Source organism: Paramormyrops kingsleyae, chromosome 3 (genome assembly GCF_048594095.1).
Source record: "Paramormyrops kingsleyae isolate MSU_618 chromosome 3, PKINGS_0.4, whole genome shotgun sequence".
NCBI classification, from domain to species: Eukaryota; Metazoa; Chordata; class Actinopteri; order Osteoglossiformes; family Mormyridae; genus Paramormyrops; species Paramormyrops kingsleyae.
Genome location: NC_132799.1, coordinates 5,877,968 through 5,901,853, shown reverse-complemented (window position 1 = coordinate 5,901,853; position 23,886 = coordinate 5,877,968). Strand labels below are relative to the sequence as shown.

Below are 23,886 nucleotides of genomic sequence, written 5' to 3'. Positions count from 1 at the left end.
ATGGTTCCCAGTGAAACATTTTTTTTTTGAGGGACCCCCCTCCTCATTTCTGGACACATGTCCATGCACTCAATGTACAAGACCCCCCCCCCCAACTCACAATAATAATTTAAAAAATGAATTGTCATTTTCAGTATGTAAATGTATGCATTTCACTGCTTGAAATTCTCCACTGATATGTAATTGTCCTACATGTGTTATTCAGTAATAGGCATGCCAAATGTCTTAATTTCCACAGCAGGAAGATTTACGCCCAAGATACAGACCGTGCAGGTAATACTGCCGGTGTTATGTCGAATTGAAGTACTTTGTTGAGTTAGGCTATCGTAGTGCTAATCGATAGCCCTAACCCTAACCCCCATAAAACCCTTATCCTAACCCCTAAAACCTAACTCCCAAACGGTGGAACTGCACATGCGCAAAAAGGCTCAATAGTACGTCTCGATAGGTAGCTCAACTCGTCATAACACCGGTGGCTCGTGCTAGAATCTTCCACGCAGTGATTCGATCAGACAAATATCAGCATGTATCAGGAGACAAAAAGTGAATCTCGGGGTCAGCCGGCTTATAACAAAGGTTATATTTGAGTTTTTCAAAAGTAGACAGACAGGTGGACAATATATGTCAGCGCATCCAATGTCACGTTCAGAAAGGCTGAACAAGCAATTCATCAGGACTGCATATACCCAGCCTGTGTCAGCCCATGGAACATTATACCTCTTCATTTTTAAATAACATAATAGTTATCCTACTCCTTTCAAAAATTCAAAAACGCTGAATTGTTCAGTATACACTATTTCAATTTCTCTCCGATATACTTCCTGTACACGTCAGAGGGGCTATGACGTTTGCCACAGTAAAAAGCACTTTCCTAGATAACGAAACCGAAACTTGCTGAGCAACTGAGCACGGAACGCAGCGGCTGTATCTTGGTACGTAAAAATATGTGATCATATGCACTTATAATTCTTCTGGTGCGCGTGGTTTACATGCTTGATAAAGTTGTTGCTTAATTGCACGAAAAGCATAAAATGTCATATCGGTAAACATTCAGAAATCGGAGCACTGCACTTAAACTGGGAGGTGTTCCACGAAGCAGAATTTCTCAGTTAGCTGGGTTAACTTAAGCTTGAAGTCATGATTGTCTAACAGGAATACTCCTTACATAAAGTCTTATTACTCTTAACAGCTTAAGTAGTTCAGCTTCAAAATGAACGCATTAAATCGTTTTCGATGCTGTTCATAATAAACTTAAGAGAGCAATAAAACGTATGTTTGCACCGTGTTTTCCATTATGTAACATTTTGGTTTTGCTGTTTTTTGAACTATTTATTTCAATTAGGAAGTTTACAAAAATACCTTTTTAACAGGTTGCTTAGAATATGGATGGATACGTCGGGCAACTTTACCTATTAGCTCAGAAAAATAATTTCGAGGTGTCCTACGAGGAAATCAATGCGCCTCAAACCAGTGGAATGTAAGTCGAAACATTATTATTATAAGCATAAACTTTGCCCTTTTCAGAATGTTAAATACAAAGATGTCAGTGTAAATAGCGGAGAGTTTTGTTAGCGGTGTTGCTGTTGTTTTTATTATTATTTATTATTATTATTATCATCCAGGTTCGCTATAACAGCTGTGGTGAACAGTGAAAGGTATCCTGAGGGACTGGGCCACACTGAGGAGGAGGCAAAGCAGAATGCTGCAAAAAATGCGTTAGAGAAACTATCTGGGGAAAGCATCCAGCCCAATGATTCTGTAAGCATGATCATTAGATACTGTGCTTCTGTTGTGCTTAGCATGATTTAGACGTGAGTTGCTGATTAGCTCCCTGTCAGACTGGGCAGGATACTGTTGCTGTTCCATTCTGCTTCAGGAAACCAACACTGCATCTGTGGACCAGTTATGAAGAAGTGCAGTGATTGGGTATATGGGTAATGTGTCTGCTGACAGTGTACTGTGCTGCCCTGCAGATGAGCAGCCGAACTGAGAACCCCCCACCTGTTAGCAATGGATCCTTCAAGTGGGCAAACTACACATGTTGGCTGAATGAATATGGTCAGAAGCAAAAGGTCAAAGTAGACCCAAAAGAATCTACTAGAATTGCTCCAGTCAACGCCACACAGTAACTATTCAGTCATTATCCATTTTTTTTTCCTGATAATCATTGTCATCTGCTGCCATGGAAACTCCATGTGTTTTTCACATCTGCTCACTCCCTCTGTAGGTGTTGCAGGTTTGTTGTTGATAACAAAGAGTTCCCCGAAGCCTACGGAAAAACTAAGAGGGAAGCCAAAGAGGAGGCGGCCAGGCTGGTATATGAAGCGTTGAACCGAGAAACGACCACGGATCAGGTAGAATATGGCCAAAATCCACATTGATACCATAGGTTTCCTGTTGCTCTATACCAGTTTCTGGTGTAAAATACAACATCATGCAGCCATTTGGGCATATGTGATATTTTTTTCCTCCTTTTTTCAGTAGTACATTGAGTGTGGGTTTGGTGAAAAACTGTAGCGGATTGCGGGCTGTCAGTGTCAATCCTCCTCATATTCTTCTCATTTAAAGGAAGGAGACGAGCCTAGCGTGAGACAAATCTGCAACGAAACGGACGAGTTGAGTTTGAGCACCACCGAGCCAACCATGGAGGCAAACTACATCGGATTCTTAAACGAATACTGCCAAAAAAACAAAAAAACCGTCCCTGATTACATACAAGTGGCCAAGAGAGGACCACCACACAGTCCTCAGTATGTATCAAGCGGTGAAGAGTACGGTAGAGGGAAAACAAACTGCAGCAAAATGGCCGAGCAGTTCACACTGTATTTATGAGACTGTTCAATATTATTGAGGAAAATAACACTGTTTATATTACAGATTTTTTTATAAGGCTGTCATCGACAATATGGAATACCCTGAAGGGAAGGGGAACAGCGTTAAGGAGGCAAAGCGGAACGCAGCAAAGCAGGCTTGGGATTCCCTTCAGGTAAAGCTGTCTCCACACTGCATAACTCTCTCTCTCTCTCTCTCTCTATATATATATATATATATATATATATATATATATATATATATATATAAAATATGTGTGTGTCTGTGTATATATACATACGAAAGCACACATACACTAAGAACAGTTTCTAAACAAACTGAACCTTTACAACCTTCTTAACACCTTTTTAAACTCCTGCCTCAGGTTTCACCTCACCTCAAGTCTTGCGCTCTCGTTGACTAGAGTCACTGACAAAGTCTAGACGTTCAGCATGCCAGATATCTGGCAGGTGTCTGCGATGCATCAGCGCCTGCGTCAGGTCGTGTCTTTGAACAATTCACACAGCGATTGAGAGCCGATTTGCCAGTGCCAATCAAACACCCTACAGTTACAGTGCTGCTACAGTTGCAGTGTAGGGCACAGATGCTTGGGAGAACAATACAACTAAGAGCAGTGTAAATAAGGGAAAACAATAGTGTAGTAAAAGAAGAGACAATGCAATACAAAATACAGTATAATATAGAAATTTTAGTTGCCCCAAGGTGCTTAAGAAGCGTGGAAGGCAGCCCTTATTGAAAGAGAGAGAGAAACAAAGAAAGAAAGGACGCTTTCTTCACTTCCATCTACCATGCCAGCTGCCACCACAGAAATCTGGTGGTGACCACACCTCAAAGTAGGGCTCACTGGAGTCGTAAGTCAACAGGTGACCAAGAGGTCAGTGCCGTTGATACGGATATCCGTTACATTCTGGTTATGTTCAGGCACACATACTTCAAACTGAGAAGTGTATAATTATATATACTGTACTAATTTTTAACATGTAGCTATGGTTTCACTCCGTCACAGTTAAGGAGAAACCCGTTGAGACTTGAAGACTCAGATTCCAGCATGTTTGGTTCCCCTGTTCTACGGTGAGGATGTCGATGATCCGACCTGTTACTGATGCCCGTCTTTTGGAGATGAGTGATCTGAAGCAGATTCTGATTCTGTTGTTGATTTCTGTGGCGAACAGAACAAATGAGTTTAAAATTTCCATGCATAGTACTTTAAGTTCTTGCTAAGAGAAATGTTTTTTGAAAGTACTTCTATTCACAGAATTCTGTGTTTCTGAATGTTGCTTCAAGGAATTCAAGTGACAGCAGTTTATTAACTATAAATTCACCTGCAGTGTTCCCCAAGATCCCACAAGCTCAGGTGGCATTGCGTTTGAGGATTCCTCTGGTGTCCAAAGCCCAAAAATGGTGAGTTAAACGGTTTGGCGAAATTTCTGTCAGGTCCTGCCGGCAGGACCGCCGGTCCCAGAGGGTTAAGGGAGTCAAAACTGAGGCCACCGCTTAAAATAAAACGTGGTGTGTGTATACATTTTTGGACTAATATTGAGATGGTTGTGAATTTGTATATGCATTTGTGAAGCTTTATTTAAGTAAATGTGACAAAAGTCAGAAGTAACAGAGATGGGTGTGTGTGTTAAACCATTTTCCCCTTTTTTACATGCAGGAAACCCCTGTATCTAACAAGCCTAAAATAAGGTAAATAATTTTATTTCATCCCTTCGTTTCCAAGCAACAGAATGTACACTTCTAAAAGATTTGCTGTTCATATAAAATCATATAAAACAATTCTGTCCTTTACTGAATGTAAATTAAAGTCAGAGACTTAATAGATACTTTCCCTTTTTTTTTTAGATTGGCTGTAAATTTTTCCCAAGTACCATCTGACAATAAGCAGGTATTCCTCATTTACAATACAGCGCCTTTTCACATTTATTTTGGAGACTTACACACAATTGAGGAGAATTGGTCACTTAATATAATGGTAATCGTTAATGACAAAGTCATGAGGACAGAATCGTCCTATCAGGGGCTACAACAACAAGACTGCCCCTCATTTAGAACGTAAAGGCAATTTCTTAAATCATATCTCACCTGTGAAGCCAGTGACTTTGGAATGTTATCTTACGTAGAGTGCATTTTAATTATACATTATGTATATATCCTAATTCTTAAAGGAAACCAGTTTGGGAGCACCAGTACAGAAGCCCCCCGCCCAGCCATCAAGGTCTGTGGGGTCCGGAACATTCAGTGTCCAATCTGAAGGCAAATTCCCAATTGAGGAGTTCTACACAAAAGACAGCACTATGTTCATATTATTAAAATAAACCTGTTGCTGTAAAGCACCTGTATACGATTTCCTTTTAATCCCCTGGTTTTTTTTTTTGCTTAAGGTTTTTGCAAGATTATGATACGATCACACATATTGGAAAAGGTGGTTTTGGCCGTGTTTTTAAGGCCAAGCGGAAACTTGAAGACCAGTATTTTGCTGTGAAGATAGTTGAGAGCGGGAAGTAAGAAAGTTTTTCTTTATTTATGCCCTCATCTGCAAAGAAGACAATTATAATAGATTAATTTTAATAAGAAGATTTAAGGGTTTAGTCATCAGTTTCAGTTTGACAAAAATAAAAATTCATCTGTTCATGGTTATTAGGTGACGTGTGTATTAATTTATTTTTGTGTTCTCTTCTGGTTTTTGAATTCTTAGAAAATCTCGCCGTGAAGTTACTGCCTTGATAAGATTGCGCCATTCTAACATAGTTCAGTACTACTCGTCTTGGGAAGAGGACACCAGGTACCAATGTGAATCTTCGGAGAGCACCTCAAAGTAATGACATCGTTTTCTTCAAACTAACACTACCAGCTGTATTTAAACCATCAGTGCGTCTCAGTGAACCAGTTTGGTGCTACATCAATTTTCACGATATTTGAAGGTCTTTAGATCAAATTGAATGATATTTACAGTCCTTGTTGTTGGGCTTGTTCTTACCTGCTTGCTTAATTTATTCAGTCACGTGTTTGAAAATGTTAAGTAATTAATGTGAAGTAATATGCAGATTTACAGTATAAATAGCCCTCCAGCTATTAAGTTTCTGGCTGCAATTACTCAAGAAACTGGAGTTTGCATGAATTTCGATTATATACACTGAAGAACCAAAACATTATGACCACCCCAGATCAATAATGGGGATTATCTCAAAACAACAGCGCTAATTAAGATCTGGGATATATTCAATGGCAAGTGAACAGCCAGTTTTCATAGGCAGTGAGATGGATGCAGGAGAAATGGGCAAGCGTAAGGATTTGAGTGACTTTGACAAGGGAAAAATTGTTAGGCTGTGGCCAAACGGTGTCCCTGAATGGGACAGGCAGTTACAGAAAATGGATAGATGGATGGATATGCTTAGAGAAATCGCTAGTGATATATTGTAATTATTTTTGTGTAATTTCATTTTAAAAGGATTCACCCAGTATTTCCGTGATTCTTCTTTTTATAGTTCTGGCAGCAACACTGAAAAGTACCTCTACATCCAGATGGAGCTCTGTAAATGTGACCTAAGAACATGGATTGATGAAAATAATGAAAATCAGAATCCTTCCAGGAGAGCGAAAGCCCTCGACATAGTCCAGCAGGTGGTTAATGGAGTGGAGTACATTCACAAAGAGGGATTCATCCACAGAGACCTGAAGGTACACGAGTCAAAGTCATTTCGGAAGTCAAAGGAAGCTGTTGTCTGTGAGATGCAGCTGATAATGATTGGAGAACTTTCTCCAGAGATTATTTAAGACCCTAACATGGCTTCCCTCCCCACCCAGCTGATTTTAATAAACCCATCACCACCCCCTTCCCCAAATAGTCCCCATTCCTCTCTCCCATCTCTGATCCCCGACCATGTGGTTCCGTTTGTCATCCCATGGCTCTTCAGCCCCTTCACTTCAGAATATAAACAGAATATGTTGCTGTTGTAAACCTGGTTTTAGAGTATGTTATTTTTGAACAGGAACATCACATGGGCTGTTCCTCAGTCCCCCCTCCCCAAATAAAAATAGTGTGTTCTCATTCATTTCCATTATAATCAAACTACCCTAGTAAAGGCTTTGAATCTTTTTCATAAATCTCTAGTGATACTGCAGTAATACTGCAATTAGGGAATAATAATAGCAGTAATACTACAATTTGGGAATAGTGATAGCAGTAATACTACAATCTGGGAATAGTGATAGTAGTAATACTACTATCTGGGAATAGTAAAGGGGTAACAGGAGTCAATGTCTGGAATTAATCAGCAGAATAGTCTTGAGTCTCTGACTCTACCTACAGAGATGCCCCCCATCTCACTCTTGGACATTATCTTATTAAAAGTGAGCTTTTGTTAAACATCATTCACAAAGACCAATAAAGCACCTTCTGTTACCTTCTGTGTGTAACAGCAGTTTACTCAACCTGGTTGCTGACCTTTTTTTATAGCCTGCAAATATATTTGATCTTGATGGAAAGGTAAAGATTGGAGACTTCGGTCTTGTGACATTTGGTGGAAATGCCAGTGATGGGGCTCAGCTGGAAAGGACAGAAAAAAAAGGGACAAGATCTTACATGAGCCCTGAACAGGTAACCTGGTTTATATTCATTAGACTGTTTTGCAATATATTGCAATTATTCCATTAATCATGCTGTTCTGTGCAGGTGAAAATATACTGTTTATTGTGAAACAAGTGGATTTAGGACCTTAATATAGCTGTAGGTGTATCATGTAGTTTTTCATGTAGTTTTAAGTAAAATGTAAACATTTGTGTTCCAGAGCAGATTTCTAACCGTGAAAAATGTTTTGACAGATGGAAAGTAATGATTATGACAGGAAAGTTGACATATTTGCCTTGGGACTGATCTACTTTGAACTTGTTTGGCCCATGAAAACACGAATGGAAAAGCATGATGTAAGTAAACTTAGATACATGCTGATTAATTTCCAATCAAAAAGGAAGCCACCAAAGAAAATGTTTAATCAAAATGTATAAATTGCAATTCAGGAATTTTAGTTATCTTTTGTGAACGAGTCAAGTCAGCCACCATGGAAGGCTTAGGGCATTGACCTATAATTTTCTAGAGAAAAACCGAGAAAAAAAATGCTTCATGAGATTGCAGCTGATCCATAATTATTTTTTGATGCTTTTTGTGATTCACAGTTGTGGCCGGGGATTCGAAATGGAAAAGATTTCCCAAAGGAATTTTCCCGTGAATACAGTGCAGAGGTAAATGATATCTCGGACAGTTTGGACCCTGAGGTAGCAAAAAATTTGCAAAAACACATACAGCTTGTGTCACTGGGGGTATTCTTTAACACAGACGCATCCTTTGGTTATGTTTTAGAATAAACTGATCAAAAAGATGTTGGATCAAAAGCCATCGGAGAGACCAGAGGCTTCGAAGATTGCAAGCGGGCTGAAAAAACTCAGCAGCATCCTCCAGGGAAAAAACAAAGAAGATCGAGAGAATAGAACTTTCTAAGAGAAAGGGATTTATTGCACCTGTTTTCCATTCTGTTTTTATCTAAATCGCAGTCATTCCAGAATAACATTCAAGTGAATAAATATGGGTGGGTTACAGGGACATTCAAGTATCAAACAATAATAGCTAATTGACAAAAGTTCTGGATTACAGATAAATAACAAAATTATGAGGATAGAATCATGCTATTAGTCTACAACACCAAGCTTGCCCTGTTTTACGATGCACCACCTAGTGGTATTAGCATACAAATGCAAACCTCTTAAATGTTTTAATTCTTTAATAAGTTGGCTAAGAGCACTTTATAAGAAAAGAACCTAAAAAATGAAAATACAGATTTAGGTTTGCCAGATCTATGTATCATTTATTGTAATGTTAAGTGTCAAAGTAATTGCAACGTGGGTTACAGAATTATGGTTCTTTATTTCATACATAGACATTTAATGTCCTGATATTAGAGATGCATGTTGACCAAGGCACATAAGTGAATTATGTAGTTTTTTAAAATGGTTTTTAAAATGTAATTGTTAGTACAAGCATTTTGACCTAAATGTAAATTAATGTATAAAGTGTGTATTGCTAAGGGCAGCTGGCCAGCTAAATGTAAACCAGTAGAGATCATAGGGTTTTTAAATATACTTTCATTCCTTCTCTTCTGCTTCCCCAATTTTAATACTGTAAAACCGTTATTTTTTTCTGTGTTATTTTTGCTGTTAAAATGATGGTTTAGCACTTAAGGCAAACTATGCTGGGATGGATATGGTATTGACACTTCAGAGATGAATGAACCAATGAAAAGTTTGTCATTGCGTTATTTTTTCAAGGGTCAGACTATATTTCATGGTTGTCTTATGTAATAATTTTTGGTAAAAACCATTCACATTGTCTTCTCTTGTAGATATTTGAACATCTACCGTAAGCTAAACATCCAACTTTCAACTGCTTCAGTCTTGCAGAGAGCCATGGGTATCTAAAGGGTGTTTCTCAACACCAAAATCACAAAGATCGTACTTGTGGCCTTGGCAAGACCGGTCTTGTTATCTTTCCTCCCAAGAAAGAACTTTGGCTGCAATGAGTCATGGGATTGGTCTTGTTTGGCGAGGATACAGCTGATAAATAAGTTGAATAAAATAAATTGAAATTGATACAAGAGATAGATACATGCCGTTTTCGTTAAAATGACAGGCCGGGTCAAAGGTCACGAAGATCAAATGTTTAGGGGTCACAGAGGTCACTAGGGTGCGGGGCTAGGAGTAATAACCAGTGTTGTTGATGTTACAAGGGGTGTGAAATTTGTTGCGGGTGGTTTTTAATCATTTATTTATTTTGACTAGTGCGGAGACTGAAATGAAGCAGAAAATGGCTTGACGTGTGGGTGCTTATGAATACGAGTGGGATTTGTCCGATGGTGTTGGAGCCCGTGCTATGAGGGTGATGGCTGGCGGTTCTGAGCGGGCTGGTTACCTGATCGAGTGTGACCGTACGCTGCGGCTGCAGCTGGTGCGGTACTGTCGGAAGGTGAATGATATCCCCGTTGGTCCAGAGCCTGGAAATGTTGTGGATAAGGAATACTACTGCCCTCTGAGGCTGGCTGTGTCTGCAAAGGACTTGGACATTCTGAGAACAATGTTAGAGTTTATCCCGGTGTTGTACGAGTCTGAAAGAAACTGAGAGAGTAGGAGCGTACAATGAGAGGAGTGTCTGACGCTATTCTCCAATAAACGCTTTGCACCCCCCTGCAGCAGTTTGGCCGTGTATCTGTGTCTGTGAAAGTGGCAGGGAGGGGGGGGAGGGGGGAACAGCGTAGTGTCTGACCCCTGCAGCAGTCCAGGGAGTTAGGGTGACCCCCCTTTTTCTTTAATGTTATCTGCAGAAGCTTTTTTTGTTAAAGGTAGTTTTCACATACAGCTGTTATTTACATCCCCGCAGGTCATCCTGGTCAACGGTAACGGTCTCTGTCCGTGCGCAATTACATATAGAAAATAAACGTCAGCCACACATCAAATTGACATTTTTTCTTTCAGTATATAAAAAGGTTTTGTTTGAAGTTGGACCATGCATGAAAAGGTTTTTTGAAGTTGGGGAGTGTAAAGTTGGGAACAAGTAGTTTTCCCCATATAGCTGTTATTTACACCCCACCGTAGACCATCCCGGGTCGAGCGTAACGTCAGTGTCTGCGCATAACTACAAACAGGAGATAAAAGAAAAACACCGCGACGTACATCCAATAGGCATTCGATATAATTAAGAAATAAGATAATCCTTGGTAACCTAAAACTTGACACGCTGTATTTCTCATTAAAGAATCCTAAGAAAAGTTAAAAGTTTGTCTTTGCCTACCCCCCAAAAAGATGCATGTCGGGAGTGCCACGCCCCCAGCAGGCCGATGAGAATATAGCAAGCTTCACGCAGTAGGCCTAACAGTAAGAGGTAATACAGAGATTATAGATACAGACATGTCTGGCACGACCGAAAGGAAAGATTCGGCCTCACGGCCTAAGATTCAGGAGGAGGAGGATGGTGTACGATCGACGGGGGCTCCCAAGAAGATTCGTACGACACGTAGACGGGTACCTATGATGCCACCGTCGGAAGACCTGAGGGCTACCTGGGAGATGCCCAACGGGGATAAAGTGATCTTCCTCTTTGACTATGATGAGGAGGAACTGCACATCTTTCAGGTCACTGGAGACGGCGCAGAGTGTATCGGTAGTGGAATGGGAAAACTTGAAGTCTATCATCACCCCGATGATGAAACAGAGCACCGAACCCGACTATCAGTCGAACATCTCTAGTGTGGACATGCAGTATAAAAATGCCAACGATGGTAAAGAACGGACCACCTTTATGAAGTGGGACGTGACCGGGGAGCTGTGGGAGAAAATGGTGAGTGTATGTCAGCGGCCGAAATGCTGCTGTTCTGGAGTGAGAATACCGTACGTGATTTGGATGCGGATGTTTGAAGAAAAGAGCGGTTACTTCCACACGCTGTTCAAGGACAGTCGGGCGTGTAAGGAGATGCAAGGGTTGGAAAAACTGACATTATAAGGAACGCTACACCCCGACCCCTCCCCGCCCCATCTTACATCTCAACCTCCACCAACAGCATATAAAGTGGACACTGTTACAACCCTCTCAACATCATCCCCATCATGGCAGCACCTACAGATTGTGTGATGAATTTCTGAAGGCATGTTATATATGACCATTTCTTGGAAACGTCTCTTGGAAAAATGTAGTTGCAGTTTGTCAGGACTAAAGACTGTTTGGCTAATATGACATGGTGAACAAGTCCTGTGGTTAAAGAATGCCTGCTGCTTAGAACATTGTGTTGTATGCTGAATGTTTCTTGCCCGTAGAGTTACTATACTGTTCCCTTATAATATTCAAGTATTATTTTTTAAATCGTTTAATGAAATAGGTAAATATCTCATCATTGATGACTGTGGTCCACCTGAGTGACAAGTAACCCGTCCTGGACAGAGGTTTCTTCACGGCCTGTTGTGGGAACCCCATGGTGTAGCATTAAGAGAAAGAATACAGGGAGTGGTACAAATGAGCAGTCGTCCTGCCCCCTTTTACTCATTTTGGATGCTTAAATTACTAAATTGTGATTTTAATGCTAATCTGTATGATTCTATGGTCTGAGTGAGTCTCCAGTACTACATGAATGGTAAACTTAAAAACTCTACTTCTCTTAGCTTAATAATATTTTCTTTTACTGTGTACGATTGGTAAAAATGAAAATCGTGATTTGCCTCTCAGCTTGTGTGCTGTGAATATCAAAATATAAGTATAGTAAAACATACATCATTTGACACATCTATGTATGAGGCCAGCTGGTCAGATACAGTACCGTAATCATTAGAATTGTTGCTTAATTGATCCTAAATAATTACTGACATTCAGAATCAACTGGATCTTTTCATAGAAGTCTGCAAGCCACCTTCCTTTCTTCACATCATGTCCCAAGACAACACCTGCTGGCAGCCTCCTGCAATCGCTGCAAGTAAGCGCTCTTCCAAAATACAGTTATTATATAATATATATAATGCATATAATAGTTATTATGCAGCATTTTTTCGCAGGTCTGTGAAGTTTTACTGCTTTTTGCCAACATTCCAAATCTTACACTCGCTAATATTTTTGAGGGCGAACTTCTGCAGAATAAGCAGATAAGGCAGTGAATGATTCGACAATGCTGTATATACAGTATGCTATTTTGTGGATATTATAAAATGAAAAATAGCTCCACATTGAATACATTGTACATCCGACAATCTTGCGCCCATCGCTGGTATGACAGTGACGTTTCTATTAGTGTCTGGGAGGCGGAAAATAGACAAGGAAACGTATACTGTACGAAAGAGGAGACAGGACTCACATTTTCTTAGAAACGAAACTAAGTGTCATCAAAGTCGGAAGGAGTGTCGCGCTTTCGATACGTTTAGTCATAGAATCACAGATCATTCTGGAAGCAGAAAGATACTGGAAAACCACAACAGTAAGTACATGCTTCGTGTTATTGTCGCGGATCGTATTAAAGGTTTTAAGACCTCTGATTATTACGAATCGAATGCATGCCTATGTTACTTTAGTGGTAGATTATGTCATAATATTGTGATCCAACCTTTATATTGGTACCCATTATTAGAATATTAGCCAACAGTCTTTCAGTCGAATCATTCACTACATTATCTGCTTATACTGCAGAAGTTCGCCCTCAAAAATATTAGCGAGTGTAAGATTTGGAATGTTGGTTTTAGAATCAGTAATAAATTGTATTTCGCGAAAGTAAAGATGTCTGTCAAATGCCGTTTAAGACATTGACTCTTTAGGGGTAAATATTATACAAATTGCTACTATTGTAGATCTACTTTGGCGCAGTGAATGATGCGTCGCTCACGCTAAACTATAAGGCCTTTCTCTGCACTTTCTAATGTAAGCCTTTATTCGGGTTTGGTCGCAGAGACCCGGAATCTATATTGGGAACCGTGGGGATCTACAGTTAAGATTACAGTTCATATTACTCGATTTAACTGAAGTAAGCGAAGCTTTCCCATGAGGTGGGAGAAGCTCGGTTAATTATGATTTTGATCAGAAAACTTTGGCTGAGCACCTAACAAATAAATGTGCCGACTTCCCTTTGATGTATAGGTGCCCTTTCCCGAGAGCGTAACTTTGGCTGGAACATTGTGGGGGTTGAGGTCTCCACCCATTACGGGGGAAACATGATTATTGGAGGGGTTGTATTAGCTGGTTTTGATTTATTGGGGGGGTGGGGGGGGGAGGACAACCCCTCATCCTCCCCGTAATTTACACCAACGCCCTTTCCTATAAAATCTATGAGCACAGTGAAATGTAAGCGATGCTGTGTATTATGGTCTGATTGCATTTAATTTTTCAAAGGTTCTTAATCTTCTATTCTCTGCCACATTTTGTTTTACAGGCAGCTACTTGGTGTACATGAAACACTGAATTGTTTAATGCACCCTTTTCCAAGAAGCACAATAAGAAAATAGTATAGTAAACACACAAATATATAGATGGGCGAAAATACTGCCAGCGGAGAAAAATTGGGAAAGCAAGTATGTGTCTTTTTAAATAGCAAAGGAGAAGGAGCCAAGGAGCCTGCACTGGCAATCGCCAAAGGTCTGGGTCTGAAAACAGCCAAAGACATAAACCCGACTCTCTATGACCTGCTGCAGAGAGGGCAGCTGCACAAGACAGACGGGAAACCACCACTCTGGTCCCTGACAGCAGATCCAGATGGGGCAAACTTACTTCAATCTGGCTCCCCTGTCCCCCCGAGACAGCAGACCTGCCTGAAAGGATCAGAGAGCTCCATGTCCATGTCCAAGTCTACGTCTATGTCCATGTCCATGTCCATGTCCAAGTCTACGTCCATGTCCATTTCTGAGGACCATGACTCTGTGCCAAAACAGTTAGAGCTAAAGATTAAAGAGATACTCAGGTCACAAGGGGGCGACAGGTGGCTGCACATCCAGAACATCATGAAGATGCTGAAGCAACCAAAGGGAAACATTAACTGTCTCCTGTATGCAATGAAAGGCAGGGGTGAACTGGAACAAAATGGGAAGCAGTGGAGGTGTAAAGATGGAGGTGATACTCCTGGACACAACTTGAGGTATGATGAGAGTTTATAAAGTTAAGAGTTTGGCAAACATGCCTGTGACCCGCTGAGATGAACTTAGATCCAATCTTAAATACCTAGGCTAATGCACATCAGACCTTTAATGCTTTTGATGGACACGGGGTGCCTACTGCTTGGTGAAAGGCATTTATGTCATCAAAACCAAAGGAAGATGCAGAGAATCTGGGTCAAATTACATCACATTGTTTTCTAATTATGTATAATTATATGGTGTGTGTACAATTTGAGGACTCTGTTAATGCACGTCTTGTTTTAATGCATCGCTAGGAAACAAATCATGTAAATCTTTATTTTCAGGTCTTTAGAGGAGTTCTCAGACATAGAGAAGCTTGGTCGGGGAGGTTTTGGTTCGGTCTACAAAGTTAAGCACAGAGTAGATGGTAAATGGTACGCGGTAAAGATAACCAAGTACAAAGGGTAAGTAGTTATTTTTAAAATATTTTAAAATTCTGTTGAACAACCAATGATAATCTGAAAATGTGACTAATTCACGGTCGGCAAAGACTTTTAACTCTCTTTGGGTCAAATTAAGTCGTGTCACTATGTCATTAGTTGTGCCAGTTCTGCCTGCTTTAGTTACCCAGATGTCTGAAGGAATTCCTTTTCTCTCAGAGACCATGAAAAACGTGAAGTGGCGGCACTGGCCAGTCTGGATCATCCAAACATTGTGCGTTACTACACATCATGGATTGGCCCCCATTACCGGCACGACAAATCAAACAACAAGGGTTCAAGGTAAAACTATTTTACTTCAGTGTTCAATTCCGCTTTAAGATGTAGCCCTACAAACTAGACTTTCCGTTCTAGATTATTAATTTTCATTCCAATCCACAGAGACCCAGAACTGTGTTTAGTTCCATATCCATCCTGCAGTGAAAGCCAGGAAGGTTCTGAAAGCGTGATATTTGAGAGGGAAATAGATTCATTCTCCATTGATAGTAAAGCTGATAAAGAGAAGGAACGTGAGGAAGTGGAATCGGGGCTGGCAGACATCTGCATCACCTCTAGGTAAGATATAGTTATATCTTCATTCATATCCCCATTAGTGATTTGATGGTGACACCCATAAAGGCATGACCTCAGATACCTTCCACACTTACAGTGACCCTCCCTCTGGCAGCAATGACACATCTGGACAACAAGACAATATGTCCCTCTACATAAAGATGGAGCTCTGCACAGGGGGCTCGCTGAATGACTGGTTTAGAAAAGGAGGAGCTGAACGGACCAAAGAAGAAGCTACGAAGGTGTTTCAGAAAATAGTCCAGACGGTGGAGTACATTCACTCCAAAAATCTTATTCACAGGGATCTGAAGGTACATGCCAAGATATACGCGTCCACATCATCTCCTTCCACTGGATGTAGTCAGTCTCCCAATCGCAGTTATCAAATTGTATCATTACCAGGCCTTTTAGGCATCTCAGGATTTTACATCCAAGGTCTTCATGTCGGCCTACGAAGGAAAACATGGCCTGTAACCATGTTACTTTCAGACAAACTGATCTGACTACTTCCTTATTGTACTTCATGTTAAAAGTTTGAGCAAACTGTTGGATGTTTGTATCTTTTTGTGCTTTCCCAATTCCAGCCAGACAACATACTCTTTGGTCAAGATAACATTGTGAAGATAGGAGATTTTGGCCTTGCAACAATGACATGTGATCAATCTGGAAAACCTATTGAGAGAACAAGGGGAAGAGGCACCAAAACTTACATGAGCCCTGAACAGGTAATAAATGCAACATCATCCTATTCCTTCAGCTCCCTGTTGGGGTCACCAGTGTACTCCCATGTGATGGCGACCTAAAAATGTCATGATCAGAGCGTGTAGTTCCCATGCAGTGTCCTGTTATTCTGATGAACTTCCAAAGGTGCTGCAGGTCTCATTTTTAAATCCATGTTGACAGGAAAAACAATCTAAGTATGATGAAAAAACAGATATCTATCCCCTGGGACTGATTTTCTTTGAGCTTGTTTGGAAGATGAAGACAGTAGCAGAAAGAGCAGAGGCAAGTGTATAGTTCTTTGGCAAGTATATTAAAATTATTGGTTTTCTGTAAAATAAAAGTATAAGATTTGTTTTCTAAATGCCACATCACCGTCAATACCATAGATCTGGGACAACCTGCGGAAAGGAATATTCCCGGATGGGTTCACTGAGGAGTTCATGTCCGAGGTGTGTGATGACGACTTTCATAAACTAGCTTCCTGATTCACTTTCCTGAAAATGCAAAACCAGTGTCCAGTTAAAGGTTTAATTAATGGTGATTTTAGTTTTTCAGTTCTCTTTGAGTAGTCTTAATTTTCAATACACCACACATAAATTCTAAATGATTTGAGTCCCCTCCCCCGATTCACTGTGCCTTGCAGAGTTCAGATATATACAGTACCAGGTAAAAAGTTTGGACACATCTACCCATAGAAAGGTTTATTTGTACTTAGAATAATTCCAAAGACGTAAAAACTATTAAATAACAAATATGGAATCATGCACTGACCAAAAAAGCATTAAATAAAAAACATATGCTGTATATAGTTGGGGGGGGGGCAGCTCTGTGGGTTGTGACTCAGAAGGTTGCCGGTTCAGATCCCTGGGTCAGCAGAGTGATCTCACCATTGGGCCCTTGACCCCAATTGCTGCTCCAGGGACTGGCTGATCCTTTAAGCCAGTTTCATGAGGTGGCCCTTGGGATGCTTTTCCACCTATCCTGAAGGAGGTCCCACATATGCTGAGCAGTCATTGGCCGCTTTTCCTTCACTGTCTGGTCAAACTGCTCCAAAACCATCTCTACTGTGTTTCAGTCAAGTGGCCAGGTCATGTGATGTGACACTATCACTCTCCTCTGTAGGCGGCTTGGTGTGTCCAAACCTTTGACTGGTGCTGTACACTTTTGTTTATTGCAGGGTTCAGTCATCAAACTCATGCTGTCTGAGAGCCCTGAGAAGAGACCTCCCGCCTCCACCATCACGATGCTCCTTAACAGCCCACAACAGACCCAACGCCTACAGAAAGACAAAAACAGAACAGCCTGATTTGGGCATCGCTGGAGTTTCCACTACTACTGAAGACCAAATGATGTTTATGTTTTTGGTTTTGGAAAGTTATTCTGAGAAACTCTACTGTTCACACTTGAATATGCAGCTCTGGAAAGTATTAAGAGACCACAGCAAAATTTTTAGTTTCACTCATTTCATAATTTATGGGTATGTGTCTGTGTAAAATATACATTTTTTGTAAACTCCAGCCTGGCTCTTCCCTGCTTCTCGTTGATAAAGGGCTTCTTCCTCAATTTATGGGTCTTCAATCCTGCTTCTAGGAACCTGAGACAAACTTGTCCTAGCAGTGCACTTCACACCACTTAATTTTTTGAAGGTTGCTTGGTGCCATTCCCCGATTCATGGGAAACTGTCGGATAAGTTGACAGTCATCTCTGGCATTAGAAAGTCACTTCTGCGCTTTACCTGGCTGGTTTCTGGTCCTTCCCAGTGTCTCCTGCTTCACCTTGTTCTTGTGTACTGCTGTCTTAGAAACTTTAAGCTTAGAAGCGACCTGCTGTGTAGTCCTCTGCCAGCAGAACCAGGGTTTAAAAATGCAGATTACAAAATATATAGAGTGGTCTCTTAATTTTTTTCCATAGCTGTATAGGTACAAAGGGACCTTTTTAGAAATTTGACTTTACATGTCATGTTGTTGGGCCCTGTCTTTGGGTAAAGACAGCTGTTAGTTCCAATCCTAAATGCAGCATTTGTACTGGGCCTGTGATTGTTTGGATCAGGTGTGCTGGGAGGTAGCAAAATTTGGACTGTAACACTTGGTCTTATGTCTGTTTGGCTCCTATAATGTATCCTTGTAACAAACTGTCCCATGTGGATGTTGCTTTGGACATTCAACATGCCTTCAGATACCTGTAATTAGCACTGATGTGTTATTTTACACAAGTGGCTCTATCAACCAACTGTTTGTACTGTGATTTAATTCAGCTTAAACATCACCGGTACTGTATAGAACTGTACTGACAGCAACATTTTGTTACTTGTAGAAATTATCTTCATGTGTTAAAAATTACGAAGAAAAAAAAATGCATCTCGGATTTTTAGGTATGTTTTCTATAAAGATGGACATATTTCAAATTCCCTGGATGTGTGAGTGAGTAATTACAGCTGGAGTGTGGAATTATACCTAAGATTATATTCCCGCAGTTAGGTTAATATGTGTATCTAAACTGCCCATAGACTGCCAGTGTGTGCCCGCCTTGTGCCATCTGCTTCCTTGGATTGGCTCCAGGCTTATGACCCTGTACCAGTAATGGGTGGATGGGTGTTTTTAAACTGAATTCAGTGGTTATAACAGTACTGTATATAGCCTTAAGATCGGTGAAGCAGAATTTGCTTCAATGGATAACTGAAAGATTGCTGCTTCATGATTGCTTCATTATTCTTCAAAACATTTTCTCTTAATAGGGTTACCAGTAAAAGAGAGATCAGCTCCCTTTCACGAAGCTGCAAAATCTCTTGGGACATCTCAGCTTCACGATCACGCTGAAACTCACAGCCAAGAACTCAAATATTCTGAAACGCACCTCTTAAACCAGGGCTCTTTAAATCTGGACCTCGATTCCAAATCCAGGTCTTGTTTTCAGTTCTCCCAGGTTGTTAGTTTAATAAACACTGATTCTGATTGGCCACTGAGGCTTCACACCTTGGATCACAGGTAAAGGAGGGTACTCAGTACTCAGACCTACTGTAGAGGACTGTGATTTGAATAGCCCTGTCAAACTATGAACACCGAGTTTATTTGCACCTTATTAACTAGGATAACACAAGGTCTAATCCATCCAAGACTGGCCTACAATCATACAAAACTATTATTAAAATGTGTCTGTATAATTAATATATACGTAAACTGAATACGCATCTTTGTGGGTCGATCGACGCGACCCACATTGCCTCCTGCAGCCAAAGGTTTAACGATACGTCACCGTGAAGGGGGTATTTAGGCCTGACACGCTGCTTTGGGGGACTTGCCGCCTCTGCCAAGACATCTGGAGGTGAGGAGCGGAAGGTCAATAGGTGAGCCGCCATTCAGCATGCCTTCAGCGAGAAGCGCCGAGCGGTCGAAGCCTTTCAAGCAGCGGAAAAGCTTCGGTAAGGATTTCGGAGTAAAACACTCCCGTCCGATAGAAATTTTCATATCCACACTGACACATTACCAGTTTCAAGCAAATGCGTTTTATGTGATTTTTTTTTTCTGCTCAATTGCAAATAGCCGCACGGAAGCACGAGGTGGCCGGAATCCGGGCGAAATTTCCCACCAAGATCCCAGTAAGGCGAAACCTCCCCGGACGCTCAGACTCCGCCTGTTTATTCTTAATCGCTAACATGTCCCATGTTACAGGTAATCCTTGAAAGATATCAAAAAGAAAAGCACCTACCGTCACTAGACAAGACGAAATTTCTGGTCCCAGAAGAACTGACATTAAGCCAGTTCATTACCGTCATAAGGTAGGGACTTGGTGCATGGAACTCTGCTCCATCCTTAGCACAGGTGACGCCAATTTAAAAACCTGTTTGTTAGCCCTGACTGGATTTTTTTTCTTCTCAAATTTATTTATACGATTTAAAAAAAAAAAGAGAGAAAAAACACGCATCAGTAAAATCATTAGTGCATCTTGGGGCTTGCGGACACGAATGACCTAAGGACCACACCTGAGTTGGCGAAAAAACAAAGTTTTATGCTCTCGCGTGACTGATTTGCTCCGTTTTGCAGAAACCGGCTGCATCTTGTACCAAGACAAGCGTTTTATCTGCTGATTAACAATGGCGGGATGTCTAGCATGTCCCTCACCATGGTGGAGATCTACAAGGACCACAAGGATGAGGATGGGTTCCTCTACATGACGTATGCTTCTCAGGAGATGTTTGGCTGTCCCGGGGCACCTTGCCCACGGGGGGCGGTTACACGATGACCGGACTACCGCCGATGAATGGTGCCTTCCTTTTAAAGCATGCCTGTACGTTTGGCAGGTCCAAGAGATGGCGTATTTGCATGTTATACAACGACGAATTTTACGGTGTAAGCTATCACATTTTAAAAATGTAAAAATACAGAGGAATAAATTTGTAACTTTTTAAGTGTTGTTGCCTTTTCCATGAAAGCACGCGCATGCTAGCACCACATGCTGATTTGACTGTATATAGGATGGGTACTCGACCAGCAAACCCTAGAAACAAGTGGTCTAAACGACCATTTAGCTTGAACAACTAATCGATCAGTAAAAGAGAGCGTTCTGAGCCGAGTTAGGCTACCTAGTTCATTGCATACAGAAAGGGGACAAGCCAATGCTAATGAGCTTTTGAGTTGGGTAGCGTTAGTGATTAAAAGGAGTGTGCCAAGTGTGAGTACAAAAGGGTTCTTCTCATGATTCCCTAACTTTAGATGACCTGGGATCCCGACTTGTGCACGTGTCTGTGATAACACGGCTGTCAAGCGGGGGATTTGCTAAGTTTCACGCCGCAGCCATGTGTTCCTCCAGTCAACAGCAGATGTCGCTGCAGACCAACAAGAACGATAGAAGCCCAGCTCTCTAATCCCATTTCTGTTCCCTTAGTCTATTCACTCAAGTTTAGGATATTTGTAGATTTTATTTCGGCGGTGAGGCTGTTTTTATTCCCATGTAAAATATTATTAATCATTAAAATCCACTTTAAGTTGAACGCAACCTAGTAAATGATCAAAAAGTTTAAAGAAGTTTTGACTTTTGTGATTCATGAAGAGATTTTAGGTTGTTGCTCATAACAATGGTCGCCAGTCGGAGCTGTTGAGCTACTTCTCAGGTCTCAGGAAGTGACTACAGTAAAGCTGTTTGCCCAACTGCGGAGAGGGGCCTGTTCACCAGTAACACTGCATGACATTTACTCACTGTTGCAAAGGATGGAATGTATTTACAAGGATCTAAAAAATAGCAATACTGGAAGGTTGCTTTGGGATTTGAACTCTTGCGATGGAACAGCATGCAGTCCCTTAAATCGGCAGCTCAGGGTGAAGTCTATGGAAAGAGGTCTTCAAAAAGACTCTCTGAGACAGGGAGCACGTCCTTTGCAAGACCTCTAGGGGGTGGCAGAGAGCTCACACTAGACCATTCACCGGGACAGCAGATGGAGATGCACGTATCTCCTGTGACATTAATGACCCTGGACCTTACCTGCTGTATTAGACCCTTTCCTGTCCTTTCTGGCCTGGCAGGAAGGAAGGAAATGCGATTTATTGAAATTGCACTCCCATCATGATAGTCAGCAGGTGGATGGAGGGTCTGGGTTGGGGGTTGGCACCGGTTGGTGTTGGGGTTTGCTCTCACTTGCAGGGGACGTGCGATTTGACACGACGTGTCAAAGTGAGATCTTCACATGACCCTCTCTATGTGCACACACACACACACACACACACACCTGCAACAGCCTGTCCATTATACCCCATCAAACATTCACACTTACCCAATCAGAAGTAAATGTCCCCGCCTCCCCATTTGTCTGTGTTAACTGGGCATGTAGTGCAGTCAATGTGTGGGGCAAAGCTGGTGAGCCCCTGAGAAATGACAGCATATAAACATCCCCCCCCCCCCCAAAGGAAATGGTTCACCGCAGATCCGCCTTGCAGTATAAATCTCAGTGGCTGCAGACGTTTCTAAAGGGGTGTTTTGCTTTATGTTTTCATTTCAGGACTCAACAGGCTGCCTTTTCCTTCGCTTTTTACAGCTGTCACGAATCCGCCCCCCCGCCCCTGGGACAAAGCGCTCAAATTGGGAACACTTTCAAAGCAATATGTTGCCGGCGTTGTTTTTATAGTTGTTTTGTTTTGCTGGACGAGCAGCAGGCCGGATGAGGTCCCAGCTGGGATGTGTGTCCCAAATCCCTGTGTCTGTGTTCCCTCCGTTTGAGACGGCTTCTCTTCCTGGAAGACCCTACCGGCCCGGAGAGAGGAGAACGTGCAGGAGACAGAGTGTGTGATGAAGGAATGTGACAGAGAAGGCACAGGGGCCCACAGCTCCTCTGATTGGCTCGCAAACGGCAAAACACGGTCATGACTTACATCTTCCAGCCATTGCCCTCAATATAATTAGACAGGCTGCAGATTTGCCAAGGAGTATCATTCACAGCCGAATTCGGCACAGTCCGCGAAGGACGCACACTGCACCGCGCTCTCATCCCTCTTCTCAGACACGCACGCTCCGCACTCCATGCTTGGTAGACACTCACCCCCTTCCTTGATAAAAAATAAGGCGGCACACGACTAATTTTTCCACCCCATCACCTGAGGAGCAGCTGAAATCGATCGAGCCGCATTCGGAACTTGCGTTAATTGAGTCCTCCCCTGCTCCAGTTAATTCATCATTAATATTTATACACTTTAATTAACTTTAAAAACTCTCAGCGTAGTGCATGCCCTTCCTAACAAAACTGGGTCCAACCAGTAATGTATAAGGGGGAAATCACCACAGTGCAGAGGGGTGGAGGGGCGTAGCGGACGACACAAGCGGTGTTTAAAGCATCTGTTCATCCTTACGAATCTTTAAACATTTCTTATTATGAGTTATGTTTGTCATAAAGGCTTAACTGGTCAAATAGGACATAAAAGCCCCTCACTGGGAACCCCTTGGCCCAGGGGCATTTGTTTTGGACCCAATCTGATGTAACCTTGTGAGTGAGAAGCTTCTGTTCCACTTGGCAATGATGGATGCCTCTGTGACCAACGTTCTTCCCTTGGCAGGCAGGTTTAACCAGGCCCCAGAGTCTGGTGAATTCACCTCAATGCTGCGGGGGGGGGGGAGGTGTTCGACAAGAACCTAACCTTTTCCTTTCCAGGCTGCAGGCCCAGAGATGTGATCATCGTTGTGCTGGCTGCCCTACCCCCCTGCCACCCCCTCCCTATCCCCCCCCCCCCACATGCTTCAGCCTAAGGGCTAAATTATTTCCTTGCCTTAAGGGGAGACGTTCCGCATGAGGTAACGTCTCAGACATGTGCCACCTACAGCATTCGCGCAGAGCCGGGGAGAGCGGCAGACCCGAGCCAACGAGCCCAGAGCGGATAACGATTCTGGCCGAGGCCGGCAGGCTTGTAAACACGGCTGTGAAAAATCTGCAGGAATATGAATGAGGACCCTGTTCCTTCACTCCCTCTTCCTCGCGGGCAAATAAGCTTTCCTGCTCCATGAGATTGAATGAACAGCAACATCATTTGTACCCATCCAAACTGCCTACATGACCAAATCATGGTGGGTTTTTTCCCCTCAGGTGACTGTCAACAGGTTCGCTCTCGCTGCGGTGCCTGGAACTGTATTCTGCACACATGCATACTCAGTAGCAAATTGATTTGTGCAATTGTAT

The 23,886-nt window shown here is 41.9% G+C and overlaps 2 protein-coding genes across 2 annotated transcripts; both read left to right on the top strand.

The window, feature by feature from the left end:
- Positions 1-99: 99 nt before the first annotated feature.
- LOC111835715 (uncharacterized) lies at positions 100-18,639 on the top strand. The gene is made up of 30 exons (XM_072710413.1): positions 100-932; positions 1,371-1,477; positions 1,623-1,758; positions 1,974-2,125; positions 2,228-2,354; positions 2,569-2,750; positions 2,878-2,986; positions 3,839-3,903; positions 4,161-4,233; positions 4,490-4,521; positions 4,678-4,720; positions 5,001-5,050; positions 5,217-5,336; positions 5,531-5,650; positions 6,321-6,513; positions 7,292-7,432; positions 7,657-7,758; positions 8,008-8,073; positions 8,192-8,320; positions 10,831-11,010; positions 11,090-11,215; positions 13,876-14,477; positions 14,802-14,921; positions 15,117-15,239; positions 15,339-15,512; positions 15,607-15,820; positions 16,094-16,234; positions 16,413-16,514; positions 16,619-16,681; positions 17,410-18,639. Exons 2-30 carry the CDS (start codon positions 1,383-1,385, stop codon positions 17,536-17,538), a joined length of 3,909 nt encoding a protein of 1,302 aa, XP_072566514.1. The 5' UTR covers positions 100-932; positions 1,371-1,382; the 3' UTR covers positions 17,539-18,639.
- Positions 18,640-19,503: 864 nt separating this feature from the next.
- LOC111835730 (microtubule-associated protein 1 light chain 3 gamma-like) lies at positions 19,504-20,637 on the top strand. Its single transcript, XM_023796332.1, has 4 exons — positions 19,504-19,650; positions 19,772-19,827; positions 19,901-20,007; positions 20,273-20,637. Exons 1-4 carry the CDS (start codon positions 19,593-19,595, stop codon positions 20,469-20,471), a joined length of 420 nt encoding a protein of 139 aa, XP_023652100.1. The 5' UTR covers positions 19,504-19,592; the 3' UTR covers positions 20,472-20,637.
- The last annotated feature ends 3,249 nt before the right edge of the window (positions 20,638-23,886 follow it).